The sequence below is a fragment of the Petromyzon marinus genome, chromosome 28, assembly GCF_048934315.1.
Source record: "Petromyzon marinus isolate PM22_M1 ecotype Great Lakes invasive population chromosome 28, UKy_Petmar_22M1.pri1.0, whole genome shotgun sequence".
Taxonomy (NCBI): domain Eukaryota; kingdom Metazoa; phylum Chordata; class Hyperoartia; order Petromyzontiformes; family Petromyzontidae; genus Petromyzon; species Petromyzon marinus.
The window spans coordinates 7,272,608-7,297,206 of NC_133694.1; the positions used below are offsets into that span (position 1 = coordinate 7,272,608).

Here is a 24,599-nt window from a genome sequence, read left to right on the forward strand (position 1 = left end):
GGTAGGAACCTCCTGGTTACACCAGCAGCCCACAGGGGATTATTGTGTCCGTCCGTCGTGCATCCAAACATGGGAGGGTTGGGGCTGGGTGGAGAGGGGAGGGTGGGGAGGGGGCTGGGTGGGGAGGGGCTGGGTAGGGAGGGAGGGGAGAGGCTGAGTGGGGAGGGTGGGGCTGGGTTGGGGTGTGGGAGGGGTGGGGCTGAGTGGGTAGGGGCTGGTCACCCCGTGGTGCCCTTATAAAACAAGAGAATGCTGTGTGACCTATACAGTGTCGGTGGTAATCCAGGTGTGCACGATACTAAGCGGTCAGAAATGGGAGCGGGAATTTACTGCAAGTGAATATAAATAAAATAAAACAAATCACGACGTTTCGATCGCAACACAAGCGGCCGCTTGCGTTACGAACGAAACGTCGTGATTTGTTTTATTTTATTTCTACTTACGTGACTTTAGCGAAAGAACCAATGAGTGGATTCCTGCAGTCACGAAAGCTTCAAATCCACAGTGAATAGAAGTCATACTGGTAAGAACCTCCTGGTTACACCAGCCCACAGGGGATTATTGTGTCCGTCCGTCCGTCGTGCATTCAAAAATGGGAGGGGTGGGGCTGGGTGGAGAGGGGCTGGGTGGGGAGGGGCTGGGTGGGGGGTGGGGCTGGGTGGGGAGGGGCTGGTCACCCCGTGGTGCCCTTATAAAACTCAACGTTTAACCTACTCATGCCGGCTTGTGCCCGCCCTCACAGTCTGGCATATTTGCGGAATACACCACGTGGTGCCGCTGTTGACCCTGACCATTGACCGAGCAACCCGACGTTCCTACCAGCTCTCTCCACAGGAATGTGTTCTCCGTGACTTTACTGAAAGACCCAAAGAGTATATGAATTCCTGCAGTCGCGAAAGCTTTAAGTCAAGATCCAACCAACGCAGCCTTGCCTGCACCGAGGAGCTCACCGATGGGACTTTGTCCAGATCTTTCAAGGATTTCTGAGCTCCTCACACAATCCAGCCTGGTTAAACCCATAATGGATCGTAGGAAGGCCAGCCTAAATGTTTCTAACCGGCGAAGATGTTCCAGCAGACCAACAACAACAACCACCATTCGCCACTAAGTGACGGTGACATCACCACGACGCTTGTACCAGGCTAGGTGCACCTTGAGGCCACGTGAAGTGTCGAACGCCAGCTGGCAGGAGGTCACGGGGCAGACCCAGCAGGAGGTCACAGGTCGACTGAGACCAACAGTACAGGCCTCGATACAGGCGTTGTTTCTCTGTGTGCCTGTGTGTGTGTCTCTCTCTGTCTGTGTCTCTGTGTTATCTTTCTCTGCTTGTGTGTCTGTCTATGTGTCTATGTTGTGTGTCTCTCTGTGTGTCTGTGTTGTCTCTCTGCTTGTGTCTGTCTGTGTCTCCGGTTTTGTGTTTGATCTCTTTCTTAAATTGAGCCAACTTTGGAAGAACGTTAACCAGGTAGGGTGTTGACTGTTGTGTTAGCCGACTCTCTGTGTTGTACTGCATTATATGTCTAAGTTTACTAGGTTTGTTTTCTCTTTCATTTGTGCCTGATGATGATTGCTTGTGTTGCAATCGAAACGTCGTATGTTATTATTTATATAGCCTTAACAGACTGTAGGGGCAAGTGTTGTTAGCGAGTAGCACCTATGAAGGCCGGTACGGCACACGAGGGGGTGGGTGGCCAACACCACGCCCGGCCGCCTTTGTCTCCCTAGCGGCGATGTTTTACACATCACACCTCGTACTCATTTGAGGCTGAGTCGACCTAGGGGAGGCCCAGGACCGGTTCAGATAATCGTCACTGGTGTTCATATTCTTGGTTCTTTCGGTAAAGTCACGTAGAAGGGAAACAATAAAATAATAAAAATATAAAACAATAACATTCTCACGACGTGTCCACTGCAACACAAGCAATCATCATCAGGTGCTGTGGTTTTCACACCTGATGATGATTGCTTGTGTTGCAGTCCAAACGTCGTGAGCATTTTATTGTTTTATATTTTTATTATTTTATTGTTTCCCTTCTACGTGGTGACTTTACCGAAAGAACCAAGAATATGAATCCCTGCAGTCAAGAAAGCTTTAAATAAAAAAAAGTCACTGGTGTTGTGCCGTGGGCGGGAATCGAACCCGGGTCGCCAGGTTCGCAGCGCAGCGCGCTAACCGCTACACCACCGCTCAACACAACACATCGTACAAGAATCGATTCCGATTCGCGACGTCAACTGCCGGGATTCGATTCGCGCATGCGCACTTAGGCCCCTGGCGCGGCTCGTGCTCTTCCTGTGTTCGTCTCTCTCGCGCGCCCTTTTGCTGCGGCTAACGTTTTGTTTACCTCATCGTTATTATTATCATTATTGTACTCATCGGTGTTGTTACAGGGTCGTGATTGATATCGGTTTAAACCGCGAGTCATGACGGAGACATCCAAGTTGGCTCGGCAGCTCATAGTGCCAAACTTCGACCCTCAGGAGTGTGAGTGAGCGGCGCTTACGACCAAATAACATCGCACATCAAAGTATTACCAATTATGGTTACAGTCATGCTGATTATAATTGTCGCAGCCCATCATCTGCGGGTTCGATACATTCAAATTAGTAGCGCATTGTGAGAAGATCGACTTTGGCTCCGTTATGCATTGTGCTGAAACATTGGCCCATGTAGAGGACATTATTGCATTAATAATAATAATGCTATTCATTTGTACAGCTTGAATGCAAATGCTGTATTCCTATTAATATCTGTGGGGGCCACGGATATTGTGGTATTGCTTTATTAAGAGGACTGCGGTCATCCGCTTGACTGGGACAGATGTTACTGCACCCGGGTTGATTGCCCGTCTCGTACGGTCTCTGAAGCTCAGCGGATTTGAGGCTGGATAGAGCTTGGAGGTTTTAGCATGTGTTTGTAGGCGGATATAAGGTTGAATTTGGATTGAAAGCTTTCGTGACTGCAGGGATTCATATTCTTGGTTCTTTCGGTAAAGTCACCACGTAGAAGGGGAACAATAAAATAATACAAATATAAAACATTTTTATTAAAATAATAAAAATATAAAACATTTTTATTTTTTTTTATTGTTTACCTTCTACGTGACTTTACCGATAGAACCAAGAATATGATACAAGGTTGTTTTGTGGGCAGCAGAGGGGAGTGCAGCCAAATCCACAGTTGTGGCGTGGGCAGAAAGAGAGGCCCTCTCATCCAATTGTGGATTGACAAAGGGGCTATCACACTACATGCACCGTATTGCAGAATTGTTACCCACGCCAGGTGAAAAGTGCAGTGACATTGGTCTGTATGGGAGAGACCTTGCAATCTACCATGTCTGCCTATTGAATTAGAGCAGACAGCACGCATGTGTGTGTGTCGCTGCTTGGATATCATCAGTAAGGTAAGTTGTACTCAAGTTCCGTTGTCATTTCAGATGTGAAGGCTCTGTCTCAGCATTCGGACGCTGACCGTGATCTTCAGGAACATCGGCAGAGGATCCAAAACCTTGCGGATGAAACTGCCCTCAACCTGAAGAAAAATGTCTACAAGAATTACCACCAGTTCATTGAGACCGCCAAGGAGATCTCTTGTATCCTCTGTGCAGCATTTTTATCCAATCGCTTTGGATGTGTATTACATTTAATTTGGTGGAAAGCTTGAGCCCAGATTTTATTTACAAAAATGCTCGGGTTCCTGAAACCCGAAGATTCATTCGGATGCAATTTGCGTTATGCATAGTGTTTTTGTATTATGTATTCTATTATTTAACCAGGTTCACGCAATTAGACCGAAATATGTTGTTAAGTAAGCCTATTTAATACGTAGGCTTTCGTGACCAATTTCCAAAATAGAGTTGTTTTGGGTTAGATCTCATAAATTTAAATGTGTCGTTAAACCCGCCTCCACCCAACAGCCAATTAGTAAGGTTTGTCAAGTAAACAAAACATGCTAATTCGTTACTAGTACAGCACACTGATGTGTTGGAAAGTAAAGCCTCCAACAGAGAGTTGGAGTATAAACCCTCCAACACAACGGTGTGCTGAACTAGTAATGAGCTAACCTAAACAAAACTCTTATGGAAGTAAGCCTATATTGCACAGTTACCATGGCACAAAACTGAATTCGACTGACCATTGTTTTTTCTCAATGGAGTAAATTACAGTCAATGAACTGTGGTTTATACCAGCTATGTGGCACTGGTTAGCATTTGACACTCACAATTGGAAAGGTGTACGTTTAAATCCCAGTCGGGGTCGACTGAATTTAAGGCAAATAAAATTAGTGCTAATGTACTGGAAGACAATGATGCCTGTCTCCTATTCTGGCATTTATACTGATAGGAACCTCCTGGTTACACCAGCCAACAGGGGATTATTGTGTCTGTCCATCGTGCATCCAAAAATGGGAGGGGTGGGGCTGAGTGGAGAGGGGAGGGTGGGGAGGGTCTGGGTGTGGAGGGGCTGGTCACCCCGTGGTGCCCTTATAAAACTCAATGTTTAACCTACTCACGCCGGCTTGTGCCCGCCCTCGCAGTCAGGCATATTTGCGGAATACACCACGCCGCCGTTGACCCTGGCCATTGACCGAGCAACCGAATGTTCCTACCAGCTCCTTCCGCAGGAATGTGTTACATTGGCACTCATGTTCAGGCTCTGATAGGGAGACTGGTACCAGACATAGCAATTTGGAATTTTAATAAGTGGCTCTGGGCCGCAAATGCAAATTACGATTTGCCCATTGATCATGGAGACATTTAATATTTTCCGACTGATTTTTTTACGCATTAGTGTTTTTGTATGATGGATGCATGTGCACGGTGTGTTAACCTCAACATATGCGCAGACCTGGAGAGTGAGATGTACCAGCTCAGCCACATCCTGACAGAGCAGAAGACCATTATGGAGAGCATCACACAGCTCCTGCTATCCACCGATAAGGGTGAGCACATTCAGGGCTGTATTCCAGGACCCGTACACCACACTGCATTTAGCATTAAGGTTCTTATGGATTTTATCGTGAAGCAGCATCTGGGACCATCAATAACCATTGGTCATTATTGTCATTATCCAGATCGGTCGAGGTGTAAAGTGCATCATTTGAAATTGGAACGATATATATGACGATATACCACACTGGCATTTCTCAGAATGGTTCCTATACTATGGTTTTTTTCTGCAGAGAGGAAACGGCAGTTAACATGGGTTGCAGGATAAGTAGGTTTTATACTGGAATTTCCAAATGTACATCTCAACCAATGGATTGCCTCTTGTCCAGCACCTCATCGAATGGTGGGTCATGCGGTGTATGCAAGGTGCATTTTGCCAATCAACTGTCTGACGAGGGCCTCCCCACGCCGTATAGTTCGTGGAGGTTGTTTGACCGTATACTTGAGCATAGTAGAGTCCAACAATAGATTTTCTGCACTGCTGCCAATATAACCCCGCAGCAACCTATAGAACCTGTTTTATCCATGGTTGTCGCTCATCAAAGCACTTTACAGAATCGGCGTAGCTTCCAAAATTTGAGGTTGGGTTGCACTCTTGCGTGATTTGGTCATAGGCAATGTGCTGCAACACCGATACTTTTAGAAATGGAACCTGTGTGAGACACCCAACTACATACCAACTTTGAGGTGCCTGTAGGATGCAGTACAGACAGTAGTTTTCTGACCTGGATGCTCATTTTACAGAGGAAGCAGCCAAAGAGAAGCCGACTGCTTTTCCCAAAGAGACCGAAGAGGTGAAGCAAAGGACCCTTACCACCCTTCTGGAGAAGGTTGAGGGTTGTAAGGTATGTCCACTTTTCAACGATTTTCTTCCACATTAAAAAATATTGTAATTTTATATAATAAACCAGAGAATTTGGAGTTGTTTAATGGAGAAATGTTTGGCTAGTTAATCGGCAATTCTGAGATCATCGATTTGAACTTCGAGTATAACAATGTAAGATTGATCTAAGTGATAAGAGATGATCTTTTTAATATATTTTTTTCGGTGTCTGCATAAGCCCTGACGAATCACACGGGATTATTTCTAGCTGATTTGGTCTTTTTAAAGTGAATTTAGAATTTTTATTTCAGTTGTACATTCATGATAATTTTACGAGAGAAATGTCTGTCTGCAACACTCCGCATTACTCCAATGTTAGAGAATGACCCTCTGAAAGGTGACATCACTGGACACGTCGTGGTTAAATTGTTTGACCGCTAGGTGGTGCCAGATGAAACGTTCCACAGACACCCTGAAACAGAATCTGCAAAGGGCTAACATCCCCGACTGAAATTCGAGCAGCACATGGCACTGCGCTATAATTGCGGGCTCGCAGGATTTAGAAAAAAAAATCGTATTGTGTAGTTGGAGATGGGGTTCGAAGATTGAAAACTTTCATTCAAATCAGTGCTACTGGGCAAGTAGCTCTGCGTCCAGTGTCGCCAGCACTGTCCTCCCACATTGGTCTGTGGAGCCACATGAAGACCCAGCAGAGCAACTGACGATTGTCAACATCATTCTTAATCCAGAGGGACGGGAGAAAGAAGTGGTGTACCTCTCAGCTTACTTTGCTGTTATTTTCATGTATTTTATCAATTACATTCCAGTGAAAACCAGACCAAACTATAAGATTGATCTTTGAATAGAATCACAACGTATCATTTTGAAAATTCACTGCATTTCTGGGATGGTGAATCCTTACATTAATAATTATCTTTCTGTGTCACTGCAGCCAGACTGTGTTACAATGGTACAGTAGTGTAATGATGAACATTCTTAACTTACTATTTTATTTTACCAGGTAAGGCCCACTGATCAGCTATATAGCTCTTTTTCAGATGCGACCTGGCCACAAATCATAGCTCAACGAAGTGGCTTATCACGTGGAAATTTATAGCAGGCAAATACCACACCTAATAACCATTCCTGTTTGTGTGCAACACAGGACATCATGGAGACGCCTGGCCGATACTTAGTGTACAATGGGGACCTGGTGGAGTACGACGCCGAGACCATGAGCCAGATCCAGAGGGTGCACGCATTCCTCATGAACGACTGCCTCCTCATCGCCACATGGCTGCCCAACAGGTTGCACTGCCAACACAATGCACGCATCGCAATACAATTTGGGTCTTGTGTAAATGAGGGCCTCCCTTCACTGTGGCAGATCATGGGAGTTATTTGACCACGACGATCAGTGCGGGTTAATGAAGGCAAGGAGCACTGGCCACTATTGCTAACTGAGTTATCCCCACAGCAGTCTTTAATGCCTGTAATGCACGTGTCAATTACAGGAAACCTTCACCGAAGGCTGAATACAGGGCCTATTTTACGTCTTGTTAAAATAGCTGAAATACATGGCCTTTGCGATTTATCTTGTTAATAAGAGACATCTGTAGATTTTGTCCCGAGGATATGATGAAAGAGAATATTTCACCAACACGTGGATTGTGAAGTGGGTTTCATTGTAGTGAATCAAACTCATTGTGTGCATTCTTTTTTTAAATCCCAGGCGTGGTGCTGTCCGCTACCGCTACCACTCCCTCTACCAGCTTGGAGACCTGGCCATCATCAACGTCAAGGATAATGGACGTAAGCACTTCCCAAAGCCACACTAGGCTCATTCACTCATAGAGTCAATTCTTGATAAGCCAGGGTAATGACCATCGAAGAGTGATGAACAGCGGATAATTAAACCAGCATGCATGCGGATAATTTTATTCACAAGCACAGTTGATTTGCAAACAACATCCATGTGTAAGCGAGAGTTGACTAAACTTGAGTCATGCATTTAATATGCACCATTTCTTGGGATTCATTGTGAATTCTGACATTGTATTTTGCTGCAACTAGTTTTGTTGACAAAATATGGTCAATTAACATTTTCGTTAACAAGGAAATAATTTTGGCATTCAAAAGAGCAATATTTATTTTTATTGTAACACAGGATGAAACAATAATATCACTATATTATTTTATTGTTTCTCTTCTACGTGACTTCACCGATAGAACCAAGAATATGAATCCCTGCAGTCACGAAAGCTTTAAATCAAAAAGTAACATCACTGTTTAAAAATGCGTGTAATTTTCAGAGCAAAGATGGGAAATACAACGACTTAACATTGTGGCTTGTAGTGGCCTTGCAGATAGGATGTACACACCTATACCTATTATAACTTACATTGTTCTTCGTCACATTAGAGGAATCATCAATACAAAGTTGATGGTGTTTTCAGAACAAGTTAATGTTGATACTGACAGAACAGATTTGAATTCATATATTTATAATTAATGCATAACTGAGCTTTTGTGTTCTTGTAAGATAGCCTAATTCAGTTACTATTCCACTCCTGTGTAGCCATGAAGGACATGTTCAAGGTGATGAAATACCCAGATTGCCGCATATTTCAAGCAGAAAACATCAAAATAAAGGTGGATTGTTGTTCAACACTGTACAAGTATCAGTAGTGCATGGTATAACATAGTGTGCATTTATAATCTTACCCAAGATGCATCACACATCATCACAGCAAGCTGCTCGGCATGTTGTCTAAGGTGTAAGTGCTTTCTTGTAAAAAGGGTGACGCATAATTTAGCTGAAACAAAGACGCCATGTGTCTCTGAAAACAGTGGCAGTGGAATAATATTGCTTGACATCATTTGTAAGGCTTAATTCAGTTGAAACCTTTCAGACAGTCTAATGATAACTAATGTTGAGCCTGCATGTGATAGCCAGAGAAAACAATTATCTACAAATACATTTTGTGCATTCCAGACGGCCCAGCGTACGTATTGTGACGTGTTTGTCTCTTATGTCTTCCGCAGAAAGAGTGGCTGGATATCCTAGACGAGACCAAGAAGAGCAAAGCTGCAAGTGACAAGCTGAAAAAGGAGGAGAGGCCCATGTCTCCAAAAACCCCTGACTCGCCAGCGAACCGTACGTCTCGCCTCCCGACAAATTCCGTTCCACGCACGTTGCCGAAAGCCTAACCGTGTTTTCTAGACATATGTTGTAATTTGAACGTGTCCGTGTTTGTGTGTGTAACTATGCCCTTGTCATGCCCTTGTTTATCATTGCGTGCAAGTGAACAAATTATTTGGTGATGTTGCATTGTCAGCGGTGCACCAGCAAAATTAACGACAAAATGAACACATTAGTCAGTAATACTGCCATAAAAGGAAACAATGGATGACCTTATGGGCAACGGCCCTTTTTCACAGTTATGTGCTACTAAGAAGGACCGTTGCTCGAAGCGTTGCCTATTATAAATGTTTACTTTCAAGGCAGTCTCATTAACAATTGTTTTGAGTATTTGTTTTGTGTATATGTAGCTTGGCATGTATTATTGTATTGGTGTGTGGCTGTTAATTTGTGCCACTGCACTCCTGCGCTTGACTATGAATGCATAAGCATTCGTGTTTTATACCATGCCTTTTATGCCACAGATATAATAATACAATTGTATGAGCAGGGTTCACCATTACGACTCTATGTTGGTCTTACAGAAAGGTTATAAATATACACACAGCTAATTATAACTTCAGAAGAAAATAATAATAATAATAATAGAGGATAACAAGGAAGCATAGAAGATGCTGTCAGGGGAAGGGGGTAGATGCGGGTGATAAACGTGCAGGATGGAGAAGGGCAGGTTACCGAGGCATGCATTGGAGTGGGCACCCAGAAGTTGGTAAACAAGCGGACAACTTACAGACAAATAATGGCAATGTTGAGAGAGTAAGAATGTTCATTGAAGGTTGAATCAACTTTTTGACAAAGTGAAGGCCTAAAGCCAGATCCTGGGATACTGTAAGAGCAGATTTTACATGGCTACTGTACATTGGATTCTATCCCATTAACCCAAAACATTAGTCAACAATGAGGGGTGGTACCATCAGTATCATTGGCCATAACGACCTCTATGTTAACCTTTGACAGTGAGTCGCTAAGTTTATATTCCTGGCTACTGCCTTGTGTGACTATGACCATGCGTGTGTGTGTGTTGTGTTCCCTCTCCATTATTTCAACACCCACAATTTCCTCCAGCTTTCGAGGTTGACGAGCCGGCGGAGAGTCCAACGCAGGAGGAGGCAGTGAACCTATCCCTCGAGTGGATTCAGGAGCTGCCTGAAGACCTGGACGTGTGCATTGCCCAGCGCGACTTTGAGGGGGCGGTCGACCTCCTGGATAAACGTGAGTCGCACTTAGCCAGAACCTTCAACGCAAGCCTTTCCTGCGAAAAGTAAAGGCACTGCATTGTTAATGGTGCTCAAGCATATGTCGAAAAAGTTGGTAGGCCAGTTTATTAAGAGACTCTCAATTTTATGAGGGGATTCGACTGGAACGCAGTCAAATCGCCACAGTGGTGAGATGTTACCTACCTCACCTGTTATACAGGAGGTTGTGGATTAAGGTTGATCCAAACCTTTTAACCCCTGTATATTTGGAGTTTGCATGTTCTCCCCATGGTCGCGTGGAATTTTCTCCAGGGCCTTCGGTTTTTCTCTCCACATTTAGAAACATGTGATTCAAGTATTTGGCTGCTATACATTTCCACGTGATAAGCCACTTCGTTGGGCTATCATTTGTGGCCAGGTTGCTTCTGAAAAAGAGTTGTATAGCTCAGCGGGCATAATCTGGTTAAATAAAAATAGTTTTCGTTTACTTTGGTGTGCATGGAAATGTTCAAAACTTGTGTACAAATAAACGTACACATTAGGAATGTGAGCTAATACATTCAGTCTCGGTTCTGTGTTTTTCAAAGTGCATACAGCAGCAGCCCAAACATTATCTGTTTGTGATTTAATGTAACGTTACTTGGAATTGAGTACAACAGATGCTATTAGTGTTGTGTTTGTGATACGTGTATACCATGCAACTAGTATATACTATGCAATTTGAGGAAATGTCTTGCGAAGCCCTCCTGTAATTGTTTAATTATATCCAAAGTGGGCACAGGCATGTTGCTCTTGCCAAATATTTTGTTGTAAATGCAATGAATATGAACCTGATGGTGTTAGCCTACACGTGTACTAAACCTACATGAGAGAATACAGAGCCCTACTATTATTTGTCATTTTTATTCTTATTCCCTGCAGTTAAAGTGTATTTGAAAGACAAGCCCACCACTCTGCCTGTAAAACAGCTAAGGTGAGTGTGACATTCACGTTGCCAAGGAAATGCAATTGGCTGCATTGACTTGCGGCCAAATATTAATGCAAATTGTTGTGATGCAAGCATTCCATAGATGTTCCCAACAGATAAAAGGGTGGTTGTGTCCAACAGATAAAGAGTGCAAGTCACATGTTGGAAAAGCCTGGCAGAAGCACTTAGTTTTGAAAGTTAGTAGGCAAACCACGCATCAATGTTGAAATAGCCGCCATCCAACATAAATTGCTCACTAAATAGGTATATAAATAAGCTAATATTTTCAGTGAATAGTTATCGTGTAACGTGCTCTATAACTGTTTGCTATTAGTATCGGAAAGTATGATGGTTCTCCTGAGATCTTTTCAGTCCTTTGCCAATCCACTGCCGGATGAATGCTGCATAACATGGTGTTGATCATAGGGTTGTTTATCCAGGGGTATTCGTCCGGAATTGTTTGGGATATTTCTAGCCACTAATGTTAACTGTGGCCGAGAATCAAACTCGGGTCGCTGAGATCATAATGCAGTCCACTAACCACTGTGCCGTCATTGGTACCAGGAAGACATGAAGTCGGGCACGATGCTAACTCTACCACCTCAGCCTGCGGCTCTTTTTTTTGTTAAAGGGTCCTCTCTAACAACACTTGCCCCTAGATTATGTACATGATAACGATGGGTCTAGACTCATTGTGTGTGTGTTGTGCACGATTTAGGGCGAAGGTTGAGGAGCGGGTGAAACAGCTGACAGACGTGCTGGTGTTTGAACTGTCGCCCGACCGATCACTGAGGGGTGGCCCAAGAGCAACACGGCGCGCTGTCTGCCAGCTCATCCGCCTCGGCCAGTCAACTAAGGTCTCTGCCATTATGTCCCACAGTTCACTTGCGCTATTCCATGCCATGAGGCAAAGGCATTCCTATTTGGAATGCCACACCTAGCAGTGCACCACCCTGTGTCGGGGAATGGTCACGGCAGATTTCTCAGCAACTTCTAAAGTCGCTCGAATATTTTCCTATATCCTCGCTCAGGGTATGCCTTTTATATACTCTTTGCAATGCAAAGAGTTTTTTTTCACGTGTAAATAAAACTTAAACATAAATGTTCAGATGTGGAATTGGACAAATGAACAACATTTTTTTTTTATAGTTTATCGTCCAGTTATTTATGACTGGGCTGAGACAGTCTACTTTTCTACACTTGAGAAACTAGTTTCATCAAGGGTGGCTGGCTGCATTCTAACCCAGGATCTCAGCGGTGGCGGTTCAAACCCTTTGAGCCACCCGCTCACCTCTACAAGTCCTCGTAACAAACACCACCCCTGTGTCGTATTTGTCGTAAAAAAAAAGTATTCTCTTTTCCCCCGGGGCCGCAGGCGTGCGAGCTCTTCCTAAAGAACCGCGAGGCAGCGGTGCACACGGCGACGCGGCAGCTGCGCATCGAGGGCTCCACACTGCTCTACATCAACAAGCTCTGTAACGTGTTCTTCACCAGCCTGCTGGACACGGCCCGCGAGTTCGAGCGGGATTTCGCTGCCGACTCTGGCTGCTACTCGTGTACGGCCACCACGTCGGCTGCCGCACCCGGTTTCCTCCGGTTTTTCATTCTGTCGTCATGAAAGAGTGTTGTCTTTTTGTTTGTTTGAAACTAAGAGGGGCAGTGTCGCAGTGGTTAGTGAAATGCTCTACGAACGCACTTCCCCGTGTTTGAGTCCACAAATGTACAGCATCATATACAGCATCATGGGACCAAAATATAAGAATAGGTTTTTTCCATTTTTTTCTGGCAACAAAACTGAAACCTTTTTTTACAACGAATCATGTGCGCATTAACCACAATACTAGCGGTCAGAATGCAAACAAAAAAACACACTGATAATATATGCATTGTCCTTGAAACTGATTGGTCCACACCAGAGACAGCTTTCTTTTAAGCCTCGTCTCAAACGGTGTTAGACCACAAAATGGGTGGTGTTGTATTTGTTTGTGACAAAGGGTTTCGCTCTCTGTAATCTTCAAAAGGTCTGCATTACAAAAACACTCAATTAAATATGCAAAGCTAGCAATACTCCATTTGTCATTTAAGTATGCTTTTTTCTTAAACCTAATTCTTGTTGAAAGGTCATGAGTGTCTAAGCTGAAAAACAAATGTAATTTCCACGTTTCAGCTTTTGTGGTGTGGTCACGCTCTGCGATGAAGATGTTCGCTGGGGCGTTCAGCAAACAGGTGTTTGACAGCAAGGAGAGCCTCTCCACTGTAGCTGAGTGCGTGGCCGTGGCTAAGAGGCATTGCGAAAAGGTACAGAGAATAACGATGTTTCTAGAGATGCTCTCAGTGGCACAATGGGCTGAGAATCTTGGATTTAAACCAGATAGCCACCTAAGAAACCCCTCCAGAGTTTGATTGCTTTGAAATCTATGCTACTGAAATTATGCACTCCCAGAAGGCTGTGTGGCTGTTCGGCTGATGTGTAAAGGAAACGTATGCTTATTTATTTTGTTATGATTAAACCAAGTTCCCAAGTATTGAGAGTTGCTGGTCTCAGCCAGAGTTACCGCAATATGGTCATACTCTGCATTATACAATATAATGTCCACGATAATCATATTGTTCGTTAAAAAAATATCACTGTTTCCTGACCAATTGTTTGTATAAGTGCAATAATTAAATATCTATCACCAATTACATTTTGCATCGCAAAATGTCTTCTGGAGTAAATGGCGTCATAATGGTTATTATAACCTGATAATTGAATTATAAATTCAGCATATTCTTCCTGTAAGGAGCACATTTAATTGAACGCATGCGTTGTTGCGTGCGTTCCCTGTGGCGTGCAGCTCAGTGAGATTGGGCTGGATCTCACCTTCACGCTGCAGTCTCTGCTGTTCAAGGACATGAAGGCTGCCCTTCAAAGCTACAAGGACATCATCATTGAGGCGACCAAGCACCGAAACTCGGTAAGGGGATTGCTGTGTGCCACTCTCTCAGCTTGCGTTGATTCTGCATCTCGGATAACAGCAAAAGAAAATTGTCTTCCTGAACAATATTTGGCTTTGTTGGTGCCCCCAGCAGAATGTATGGATGTTGAACTTCTTTTGCACCGTATGTAGCCAACTGTGCTATTTGGGCGTGTGGGGGAAGGACAACAAACTAAACAAAAAAAGCAGTTCTAGAGAAATTAGTTTTCAATCCAGTGGCCTAATATTGGAAGGAAGAGCGTTCCAGACGGCCGAAGAAGCGCATATAAAAAGCGTGCGATGCAGTGACCACAAATATCAAAACACACCTATGGAATTTAGCATCATCATTTATGCAATTGTTTCAATTGTAACATGTGTTTGGTAGATATTTTTTGCTGCATCTTAAATCGCTCACCTAATCACCTGTTTTGCAAACGAAGTATAAAAACTTATTTTTTTTAATTGGCTATTGGTTGTGATTTAGTTTATTAATTTTCTACACTGGGATATCTCACATTGTCTCCCTGATTGTTCCACCACCGTCAACAAATTGTGCATTTTTTTTCAATAAAAAAATCCAATATACTTTATTTCAAATTCATATTCTTGGTTCTTTCAAATTTGTGTACATTTAGTTTAATGGTTTTACTCTGCAAGTACTCATGTATTATTTCACGATTGATATCGTCTTTTGTAGTCTGTTTTTCCAATATTTATTTGACCCATTGTCAAATAATTCATAACATATGTCTCATTGTGCTTGCCATTACAAGCAGCCATTTTGAAAACCAATGTTTCCCTATTGCCTCTAGCACTGTAAGGAAGTAATTGAAAACAATCGATGATGGCTGATTTAGATTTTATCCGAACATTCCAAATTAACCTCTAATTACTAAACCATATCTGCCTGAAAACTTACCTGAGCAGACTATCTCTGTGATAAAATGAGAAGCGCCAAACAGCCCATACGACAAAAATGGTCTTAACGTGCAACATGTTTACAATGCGTTACGTTTTTTTCCTTTTTCATAGGAGGAAATGTGGAGGCAGATGAACTTGATGACTCCACAAGCCCTGCAGAAACTGAAGGATGAAATGATGTCCAGTGGAATCTCGAACTTCTCCCAGTACACAGGCCAAGATTGCTGGGTCAATCTCAGCTACACTATCGTGGCGTTCACGAAACAGCTGCTGTCCTTCTTGGAGGACGGACTCAAACTCTACATGGCCGAAGTACTGACACTGCAAACAGTGCAGCCACATGGCTATCGGCCCCATTGCACTCGTATTTAGATGCAATTTATGTATTCCACACAGGCAGCTGTCAGTTTATTTTTGAAATTTTTGGTATGTATTGAAGCATCAGTTAATCCAATCCATTTCTACCTGCATCGATCCTATTCTTATGCTCATAATACATAAAATTGCATTTGTAATAATGTCATCATGACTGTCAGCATACCTGAGATTATTACTATTTTTTTCCATCTATGTGTAGGACTTTATATCTCTCATCTAATGTTTTGCCCAGTTCCAATTGTGCTATCCTCATGTAATGTAAATAAAACACGACATGAGAATAAAACTCCCACAGCAGTGCACAAACCTGTCAGAAAACAACCTCAGATGATGACATCACCCAACTCTCGAAAACCACTTCAATAGGCGTATTTAATCACAATAGTGGCACACCTATGCCCTGTAGGGAAGGTTGATGATATTTGTCAGTTAAACTGAAATTGCAATTTTCGGCTGGAATAAGCCAAATTGTGTGAAACACGACATTTTATGATGGGGTTTTTTTGTTTATGCAGTCATTATTTATTGGGTGGGCTGAGACTCGGTATTCTTGAGAAACCTGGCTTAGAACATCAACCTTACAACACTCGCTTTGATCATACGCGATTGCCCATATCTGAAACCCAGTCGTCTCAGTAGTATCCATGACATTGCGTTAGCCCTCTTGAGCCAGCCGGCCACCCCAGGGTTTAACTTTGCAAACCGCCGTCCTTTTTGTGTGGCAGCTGCACATGGTCCTGGTGGATGGTCTGATCGAGATCATCCTGGTGGCTGTGCAGCATGTGGACTACAGCCTGCGCTGCGAGCAGGAGCCCGAGAAGAAGAAGTTCATTCGGCACAACGCCTCCTTCCTCCTGGAGACAATCCTGCCTCGCATCGAGCACCGTTTCGAGGTGAGCGCTGCGCATGACCGCTCGCAGGGCGCGCGCTGGAAAAGTTGAATCTGCTTGTGTTGTGTGAATGCAGTGGCGTGGCTTAGTCCTGTGTACCCCATTCATGTGTTGGCGGACACTTATTTCACTACAGAAAATGCCTCAATTGCCATGCAGCAGTTACGCGTATCCATTTTCAGCCCTTTTGTCAATCCACTGCTGTACGAGGGCATCACGAGCCCTGCGGGTCGTGGGGGTTATTTTACCGTACGTCACTCTTGGTCAATGCCGGGTTGGTAAAGGGCAGCTCGGGACTGATTCAGATATCGCTCAGCACTGATGTTAGCCATCGCCAGGTGTCAAACTCGGGTCACTGCTTTCCGAAAGAAGTGCGCTAATTATTGTGCCACCCCTTCAGCCGTGACGAGGCACTTAAATGTATGTAATATTAACATAAAGGGATTTACACTGATACATCACACTCACTGTAGTTTGATGTCTGCAGACGGTTCTTGCACAAATTCATCGATCAAGTATGAGTACATTCTCCCTGTCTGAGCTGAAACCGAACCCGGATAGCCCAGCGGTATTGATCAGCATTTTAATACGTGGAGTTCTAGTTCCATGGAGTGCCAGTAATTGGGATATCGTTCGTTTTTTGCCAGTCATCCTTGCTCAGCTACTCCTGAAGGGACACACAGGCCGAGTGTGTGTGATAAGTGTGTGCGCGCATCAAGTGTTGATGTGTTGAGTGCATCGTGAAGCAGAACATCTGTTTCATCAAGATTTGTATGCATTGTATTGGCTTTGGATTTATGTTCCAAGGCAATAAATCAATGAAATGCCGATTTAAACGTTTAAACCTGCAGGTATCCAAGAAAGATGTTCATCAATTGTCAACAACAAATAACGTTTTCTTTGGATCTTTCGGTAAAGTCATGTAGATAAGTTCAAAGAAAAAAACAAAAACTACGACTTTTTGATCGCAACGCAAGCGGTGATCCTCCTGATGACGACCGCTTGCGTTGCGATCGAAACGTCGTAGTTTTTTCGTTATTTTTGTTATTTTCTTTGAACCTAATATGGTGTGGACCAATAAGTTTCAAGGACAATGCATATATTATCATAGTATGTTTTTTGTTTAGCATTTTGACTGCAGGCATTGTGGTTAATGCAGACATGAATCCTTGTAAAAAAGGTTTCAGTTTTGTTGCCATAAAAAGGGGAAAAAACCCTATTATAACTGTCTACATGACTTTACCGAAAGACCCAAATAATATGAATTCCTGCAGTCACGAAAGCATTAAGTCAAGAAATAACGTTTTGGTTATATTTATTGCAACCTGGTGGCGTTTGTATTCTATATTGCAATGCATTGTGACATTTGGCCATCACAATTTAAAGTTTGTTTTTTAAACATGCATGAAATAATGGTAAACATTTAGAAAATATGTTTAAATTGTATCAATGATGTTTGAACAATTATAACCAAAGCCTTCCTCATTTTAATTATTGGAGAAAAACAAATAATCTGCCATGCCAGGCTGTTTGTGTTGTTTTCACTTTTTTCCCCCACCACAATTAAACTCTTGATTTTGCCGTCAGCATCACGTCACCAGATAGACATTTCCATGTGGCTGTGGGCCTTATCGTTGTAATCTTGCAAAGTGCTTTGAGATTGTAATTGTCATGATAAGGCACGATATATAATGCATTTGAATTGAATTGTGAAATGGAGTCTCCAGCCAAATCTGGCCGACAGCCAGCTATAAACTAAACTTTTTATTTTACCACGAAAGGCCCACTGAGCTATGTAGCTCTTTTTCAGAAGTGACCTTGGCCACAAATGATAGCTCAACGAAGTGGCTTATGTGGGAATTTATAGCAGCCAAATACTCTAGATGCATGTTTCTAAAATGTGAAGAGAAAAACCGGAGGATCTGTATGTTCCTCCACTGCTGCTTGAAGCTTGCACCCAGGTCAGGCTGCGATAGCCACCGAATCGTTGACGTTGCTCCCCACGACGCACCTCTCCCACCAGGAAGGGGCCAGGAAGCCAGCTCGTCAGCTGGCCGAGCTCAGGAAGGATATGACCAAGGCCGGCTCAAAGCCCCGTGTTAACCCAGAGAGCCTCAACTCTCTCGTGTGACCAGTAAGGTGCCGAGGAGTGGGGGTTGTGCGTTGTCCTCACTTTACTGATGTACTCGTTTTCCTGGTGGAGGGAAATCTCGTCTACTGTGTGCGCTCTTGGTGGCGGGTGCTTTTTCTTTATCATCCAATGACTGCAAATAATTGTGTACGTGGTGAACTAACTGCCATTGCGGCTGTAATCTTGCAGTCCCAGAATTCCATGTGGGTCATGGGATGTGTTAGAATACATTTCTTGTGGACAGTTATGGGAAGGAGGCATATTGCCTGGCTTTTTTAGTTGTCATTTATTTGTATTACATTTAACATTCGGGTCATGCCAAGTATAAAGCTACGTTTTAAAATTCAAAAACAAACCGTTTGAATTTCTGCACCCCCAAACCTTTTCTGACAATGCCTGAACAATAAAATTTACTAAGCCCCACAAACATTGTATTTGGAGGATATCGATGCTAAATCCAGATATACAACAATTCCAGGTACATATTCCAGGTACCTTTACTGACGAGTGTGACGCGAAAGCCAATAAAAAAGTGTCCAGAGTCCTCTACTGGATACTCATACGTACATATTTTTGTGTTACTGAGATCAGTGATGGTTTGTACACCTGTTTTTTCTACTGTACCTTTATTCAGCAAAGGCGTTGTTAGCAATGATCATCGTTACAAACAGGAAATACGGCCATTGAGTATAAAAGGAAATTAAGTGGAGGATTAATGGTTATAAAATATATTAGTGTTAAAGTAACAAATACAATGCATTATTGTGTCATATTGTAAAATGTGTACGTCTTTGAATTAAGTTTTCAGAATTATTTAAAGGTTCGCTATTATGTTATGAATCAATGGTTATTATCAACAAAACTTGTAGTGCTTACCCTCTATGTTGTTAACACTACCAGTGTGTAAGTTTAAACAATGAACTTAATCTGCCGTTACACATTTCCTGCTGTAATTCTGTTATATTATTAATGCTGAAGGCTGTGAGTTTAAACCTTTTTTGGGGGTTTGACTAATCCCATCATCCTGCTGGGATTAATAAAATAAGTACCACTTCATAGAAAACTCATCAATGGTTGTCCTATGAGTAGACCTGCCCCCGCCATAGGAATGGGGAATTTACATCACTGGCTAAGGGCTATATACAAGAGTTGGGCACTCGTGCCTCTGTTCTCATTTGAGCAGAAAATCACTTCGACTTTTGAATTACAACCTATACCTAAGCGCGCAAGAATCCACGAAGCGCAGGAAAAAAAAAAGGAGTTTAAATATTTAATTCGAGTGGCGCGGCGACGGTTGTCCACGCGTTGGCGATGACTGGTGAGCCTCTCAATGAAGAGGGATTTGCTGAGCCGCCCTGTCCACAAACAAGCGGCCGCTTGCGCGGGGATGCGCTGAGTGGCACTCCCCGCACGGACAGCTCGCGCAAAGCCGGGCTTTTACCGCAAACGAGGGCCTCGTTGGTTGTCCCCTCTTCAATTCGAGTATGTTGACACACGCGCTCCAGCGCAGGCAGCCCCCATGATGGTGCTCGCCTCTTAAGGGAGGGGGGGTGTGGGTGATCGTCTCGTTGATATGCTCCCCCTGAAACGTAGCGGACCTATTTTTTTTTTCGGCTTGTGTTCTATTGTAAAGGAGCTTTGATCAAATTGCGATTGAGTTTTGGAGAGAGAAAGAAAGAAAAAATAGCGATTGAGTGATTTTCGTGCACCTTTTGTATGAATGTACTTGGATTATTTTTGCTAAGTAGGATTACTTTATGTTACATGTATAATTTGTTGACGTGCATTATGCACATTAATACACTTTGTACGTATTTATTGATACAGAACTCTACTGTATTGAATTAATGTTATTTTATTGGACACTCGGACATATTTCTAAGATAATGTAGTCAACCCTTTTGACCATCATTGATATATTTACCAGGAATGAGTAATTGTGCCTAATAACATAAATGTAACCAATGTTCTTGAATGCCTGGAAGTACTCGGTATGGGTACCAAATAATACAAAATTGCCGAGGCAATAAAATATTTTAGTTCTGGGACACTATTTTTTCCAGGGGTGTACTTAACTCTGCGACTGGGGTACCAATCAATCCGACATCAGTGCTACTCCGCGATGTCGAAACGTAGCGAGGACGATTGCGCTGAAACCCCGAACGCTCGCACGCACCGTGGTGGTGCATCGTGTACAGCTCGCCGAGATGAGTCGATCGCCGCATCGCCGACCATCAACAGACTAAAAATGACTGCATCACGGACATTATGCGAGAGCCAGGGTACTATGGTACCCTGGGGTACAGCCATAAGGTTCAATTGTAGGGTTGTCTTGTTGACAGTATGCTAATCAGTCGGTTCACTTGGTGCATATGATATTTACACAATCAAATGTGTATGCATCCAAATGTGTACACAAACGGCAGTGTGTTCCTGACTTAGTCTTTTTTTGCATGCCTATGTGTCATCTAAATATGAATCTGTTGTATGCAGCAGACATACACCTTACAGGGGTTTGATTATTTTGGTCAAATTGTAAAGACGTAAAACAGCAAATACATTTTCCAGAAAATTTATTATTTTTCTGTAAATATAATGCTGTTTTAATCCTTAACAAATTGGCCTTCCATCTTAAATTAATTATACTAATACCCTGATTAATTCTGTCAACTAATTTATGTCCTCTCATGTTTACTGTGCATGTTTTTGTTTTACTAATACCCACTCATTTTTTTCCATCCAGGTCACTAACACTCACAATTTTCACTCTGACACGTTTTTTTCCAGGGACTGTGCTGAAACTGTACCACATTTTTTATATTCATGAGACTTATTGCATAAAATACACGTAAAGTTTTATTTTTGTACTGTAGGGCCAGTTAACTTTGAAACTGGAGCCAGACCTCGCCATTCTCGTAACACTAATGCAAGACAACACCTGACCATAGTTTTTATTTCAGAATCCTCATGAATGTTGCAGGGTCAACAGAGGACTTGTGCGAGGCACTTAACACTGCAGTAATTTTGCTAAATATAATCATGTAAATTTACAGCCCAACATAAATCCACTCCCGGATGAATACAACAATCTCCACGCCGTGCCCATCACCAGGGCTGTTTAGCCAAACTTCACCATGCTGGTCAGTGCTTGTTTGTGAAGCGGAGGTGTAGGACCAGTTCAGGTATCACGCACCACCAGTGTTAGCCGTGACAGGGAATAGAACTCGGGCCACCGCTCCCTTTATTGGATAACTAAAGTGAGCAATAATTCTGAGTAACAAAAAGTTAGAGGGAAGGGTCTCTTTCATTTTAAATCTAGAAGAACATTTAATTTCATCAACCATGGTACTTTTGAGACTATTGTTAACCAACAGCGCTTGTTTAAACGAGGCCAAATCCTGGAGCTGTTTAGCCTTCTATGAGTTTCGTCAGCATGATGTGGCGGACGAGACTCTGAGAAATTGCTTCATGATGTAACACTATGTGACTCAATGAGGTCGAAGCCATTCTGCGGTTTGTCTTCAAAAAAATATCAACCAAAATCATAATAAAAAACAACAACTCCGATCTTGTAGACAAGTAACGAGGCTGTGCGTCCCGGGCTGTCTCGCATGAGTTAGAAGCGTCGTTAATGAGAAACTCGTTGTTAAAGCTGCAGTCGGTTATGTCGCTAAGGAACATCTGTAATGTCCCAATGACCTAACGTCGTGCATTTTTATTCGAGGTCTCTGCAGCGATACCATGAGAGTTTTTCGGCGGCACATAAACCATGACTTAAAAATTGCTTGTTTTTTTTCTCAAAACGTCGCTTCAAATGGCAGCCTGGGACACGTGACTTAAGCGTGCACATTCAAGATAACGCTTCTCTTTGTGTTTGGTGGAAGGGGGGGGGGGGGCGAGGTGGTCTTCCTTTAAACAAGTGCTGCTGTAAAACATTGGTCTAGAAGGCCAATTTGTTGATGGGCTTGGACGTCTAACTTGTTTACTCTTCGTTCCTGTCAACAGGAGACAGTTGGGCTTCCAGCCAAGCAGCTGCTGGAGCTGCACAAGGAAATGTTGAAGCTCCCGTCCTTCCAGAACGTCAACCCAAGTAGCACAACGTCGGATGTGTGAGGAACTCGCCGGCTGATCCCATTAGGTAGTTGAAGGAGCGGCTTGGTTGCTGTAATTCTTAACTCCAGTCCATCCTGCCCACTGTTCCAGTTATCTGCATTTGCTAAGCAACAGTCGTGTAATGTCACACTTTACTTTGTATACTCGGGACCTGTAAGAGCATAACTTTGGGCTGGAGTTTTGTAGTTCCTGAAGTACTGGAAATTACGAAATGCTAAATGTATTTATCGCATGCCCAAGAAATTGACATGTGCACTTGTAGTCATCCTAGCAGGAGCAGTGAGCTGCTTTGGTTCAACACTGCTAGGTTTTGGGAACCTAACCATGGGTCTAAACAAAACATAGAAAATACATGTTTGTGATAGAAATCAGATGCTGACATAGAGAGGTTATTCTCAGAGTTGCAGTTCTTGTCATCTCTCCCAATCATATTTTTGCTGCGTTTTATGCTGACCAATTCAGTATAAATGTGTATTGGTATGAAGCTGTATTATACATCATTTGAGCATATTGATTGGTAAACATTGAAAGTTGGGCTGAACATCCACCAGTTGGTTCTACCTTTTCATGCTTGTGTCTTTTTAGCCACGTTAGTTCGTAAGTATATCGCAATCACAAATGCTAGTTTCAACATCACCTTCGTTATCAACTCTCTAGCATGGCCATGTGTACATTTGTTTCCCATTGCCCACAATGGATACCTGATAAATGGTATGCAATTCCCACTCTGTTTGCCTTGTCCAAACATTTGGTGTGCACTCTCTGATATCCACTCTTTCTGTTGCGCTCGGAGTGGCAGGTGACAGTGGGGCTATGATCGCTGATATTTTCAGTTCACGCCCTCAAAAAAACAAACTAGTGTTCGTGAAAGTGATTTTTTTATCGCTTTTTCTGTACTGCTCTTGCCTGATCTCCTTTTGGCTCTCGCGTTCTTTTGTGGAATGACAGAAAAAAGCCTTTGAAAAGAGTGTCGTATGATATTGGTACGTGCTGCCGATTTTCAGATTGATCAAAAATATGAAAATGGTGCCTTGAGTATGAAATTTCGAACGATCCCAATTATAATCTAGATTTGAAGTTGGATCCAAATGATGTATTATTCGGATTGCTTAAAAAACTGGAAGTGACAATAATCACATGACTACTTTTGCTGCCTGCCAAAAGTGGTGTCATGTGGCACAAGAACATTTAACATTGGTAGATAATGTAAACGATCAAAAAAATCTGAAAACATCCCAAAATTGCCATTTAGAATTTGAAATTCAAAAAACACGCGAGCACTTTTAATTTGACAAGTGAGCTGTTTTATAATATACGGCACCTCCGATTAGCACGGTGGGCTACGTACGGTGGAAATAAGTTCAACATGCATGGTTCACTCCTCAAGTTGCATTTCACGTTGCTTCAACACTCACGCTCATTGTATTCTTCATGCAAATGTCATGATTGGAATGTTTTACGGAAACGTTCTTGCCATTCGATGTTTGATGTCCCATGTGTTGTACTGACTTTAACAATTACATTACAGGTTTCGTAGAACTGTGCTTGTATATTGTGTGTAAACTCCCAATACATCATGTAATGTAGCTACACTGATATGTCTTGTTAACATTTTTATGAGTTCTGCACACGCAAATTATAACCTAAGTTAACACTGAAAATTAACACGTGTAATTTGTTATTGTTAAATAAACATGTAAACCACTAATTGTGACTGCCTGTCATGTGATGAGTTTAATGACTGCATTTCAATCTAAGTTCCTTGGAATTGCTTTACATACAATTTGTTTTTAATATTGTATGTTTTTAAATCCTAAAGGCAAGCTCAAGATGGTTTTAAACATTTTCAGCTTCCTTCATTCATGGACAGTTATCACTGTTGTGTGTTTTTATGGATGCTGGTATTATTGCAGTATTTAAATAAATATATCTGTATTACAGCTGACATTGTGTTACACCGGGTACCATAGTTTACATGGAGTGACTGCCAATATCTGATAATTCCAGCAGCATTTATTTAACAAGCATGACTGCAGGATGAGCTTAGAAGGTTGAAACCAGTTCAGAAT

At 42.7% G+C, this 24,599-nt stretch overlaps 1 protein-coding gene across 3 annotated transcripts; it reads left to right on the plus strand.

Moving 5' to 3' along the window:
* Window positions 1–2,242: 2,242 nt before the first annotated feature.
* EXOC8 (exocyst complex component 8) lies at window positions 2,243–24,238 on the plus strand. 3 transcript variants are annotated; one of them, XM_076070298.1, is made up of 18 exons: window positions 2,243–2,485; window positions 3,438–3,593; window positions 4,847–4,942; window positions 5,694–5,794; window positions 6,938–7,080; window positions 7,505–7,584; window positions 8,351–8,424; window positions 8,818–8,929; window positions 10,040–10,186; window positions 11,092–11,143; window positions 11,856–11,994; window positions 12,513–12,693; window positions 13,305–13,435; window positions 13,975–14,094; window positions 15,130–15,330; window positions 16,122–16,289; window positions 18,310–18,425; window positions 22,423–24,238. In XM_076070298.1, exons 1-17 carry the CDS (start codon window positions 2,425–2,427, stop codon window positions 18,415–18,417), a joined length of 2,070 nt encoding a protein of 689 aa, XP_075926413.1. In that variant the 5' UTR covers window positions 2,243–2,424; the 3' UTR covers window positions 18,418–18,425; window positions 22,423–24,238. The 3 variants fall into 3 exon arrangements, with proteins under 3 accessions (XP_075926413.1, XP_032818161.1, XP_032818160.1); XM_032962270.2 differs by having other exon boundaries at window positions 18,310–18,420; XM_032962269.2 differs by lacking the exon at window positions 18,310–18,425.
* The last annotated feature ends 361 nt before the right edge of the window (window positions 24,239–24,599 follow it).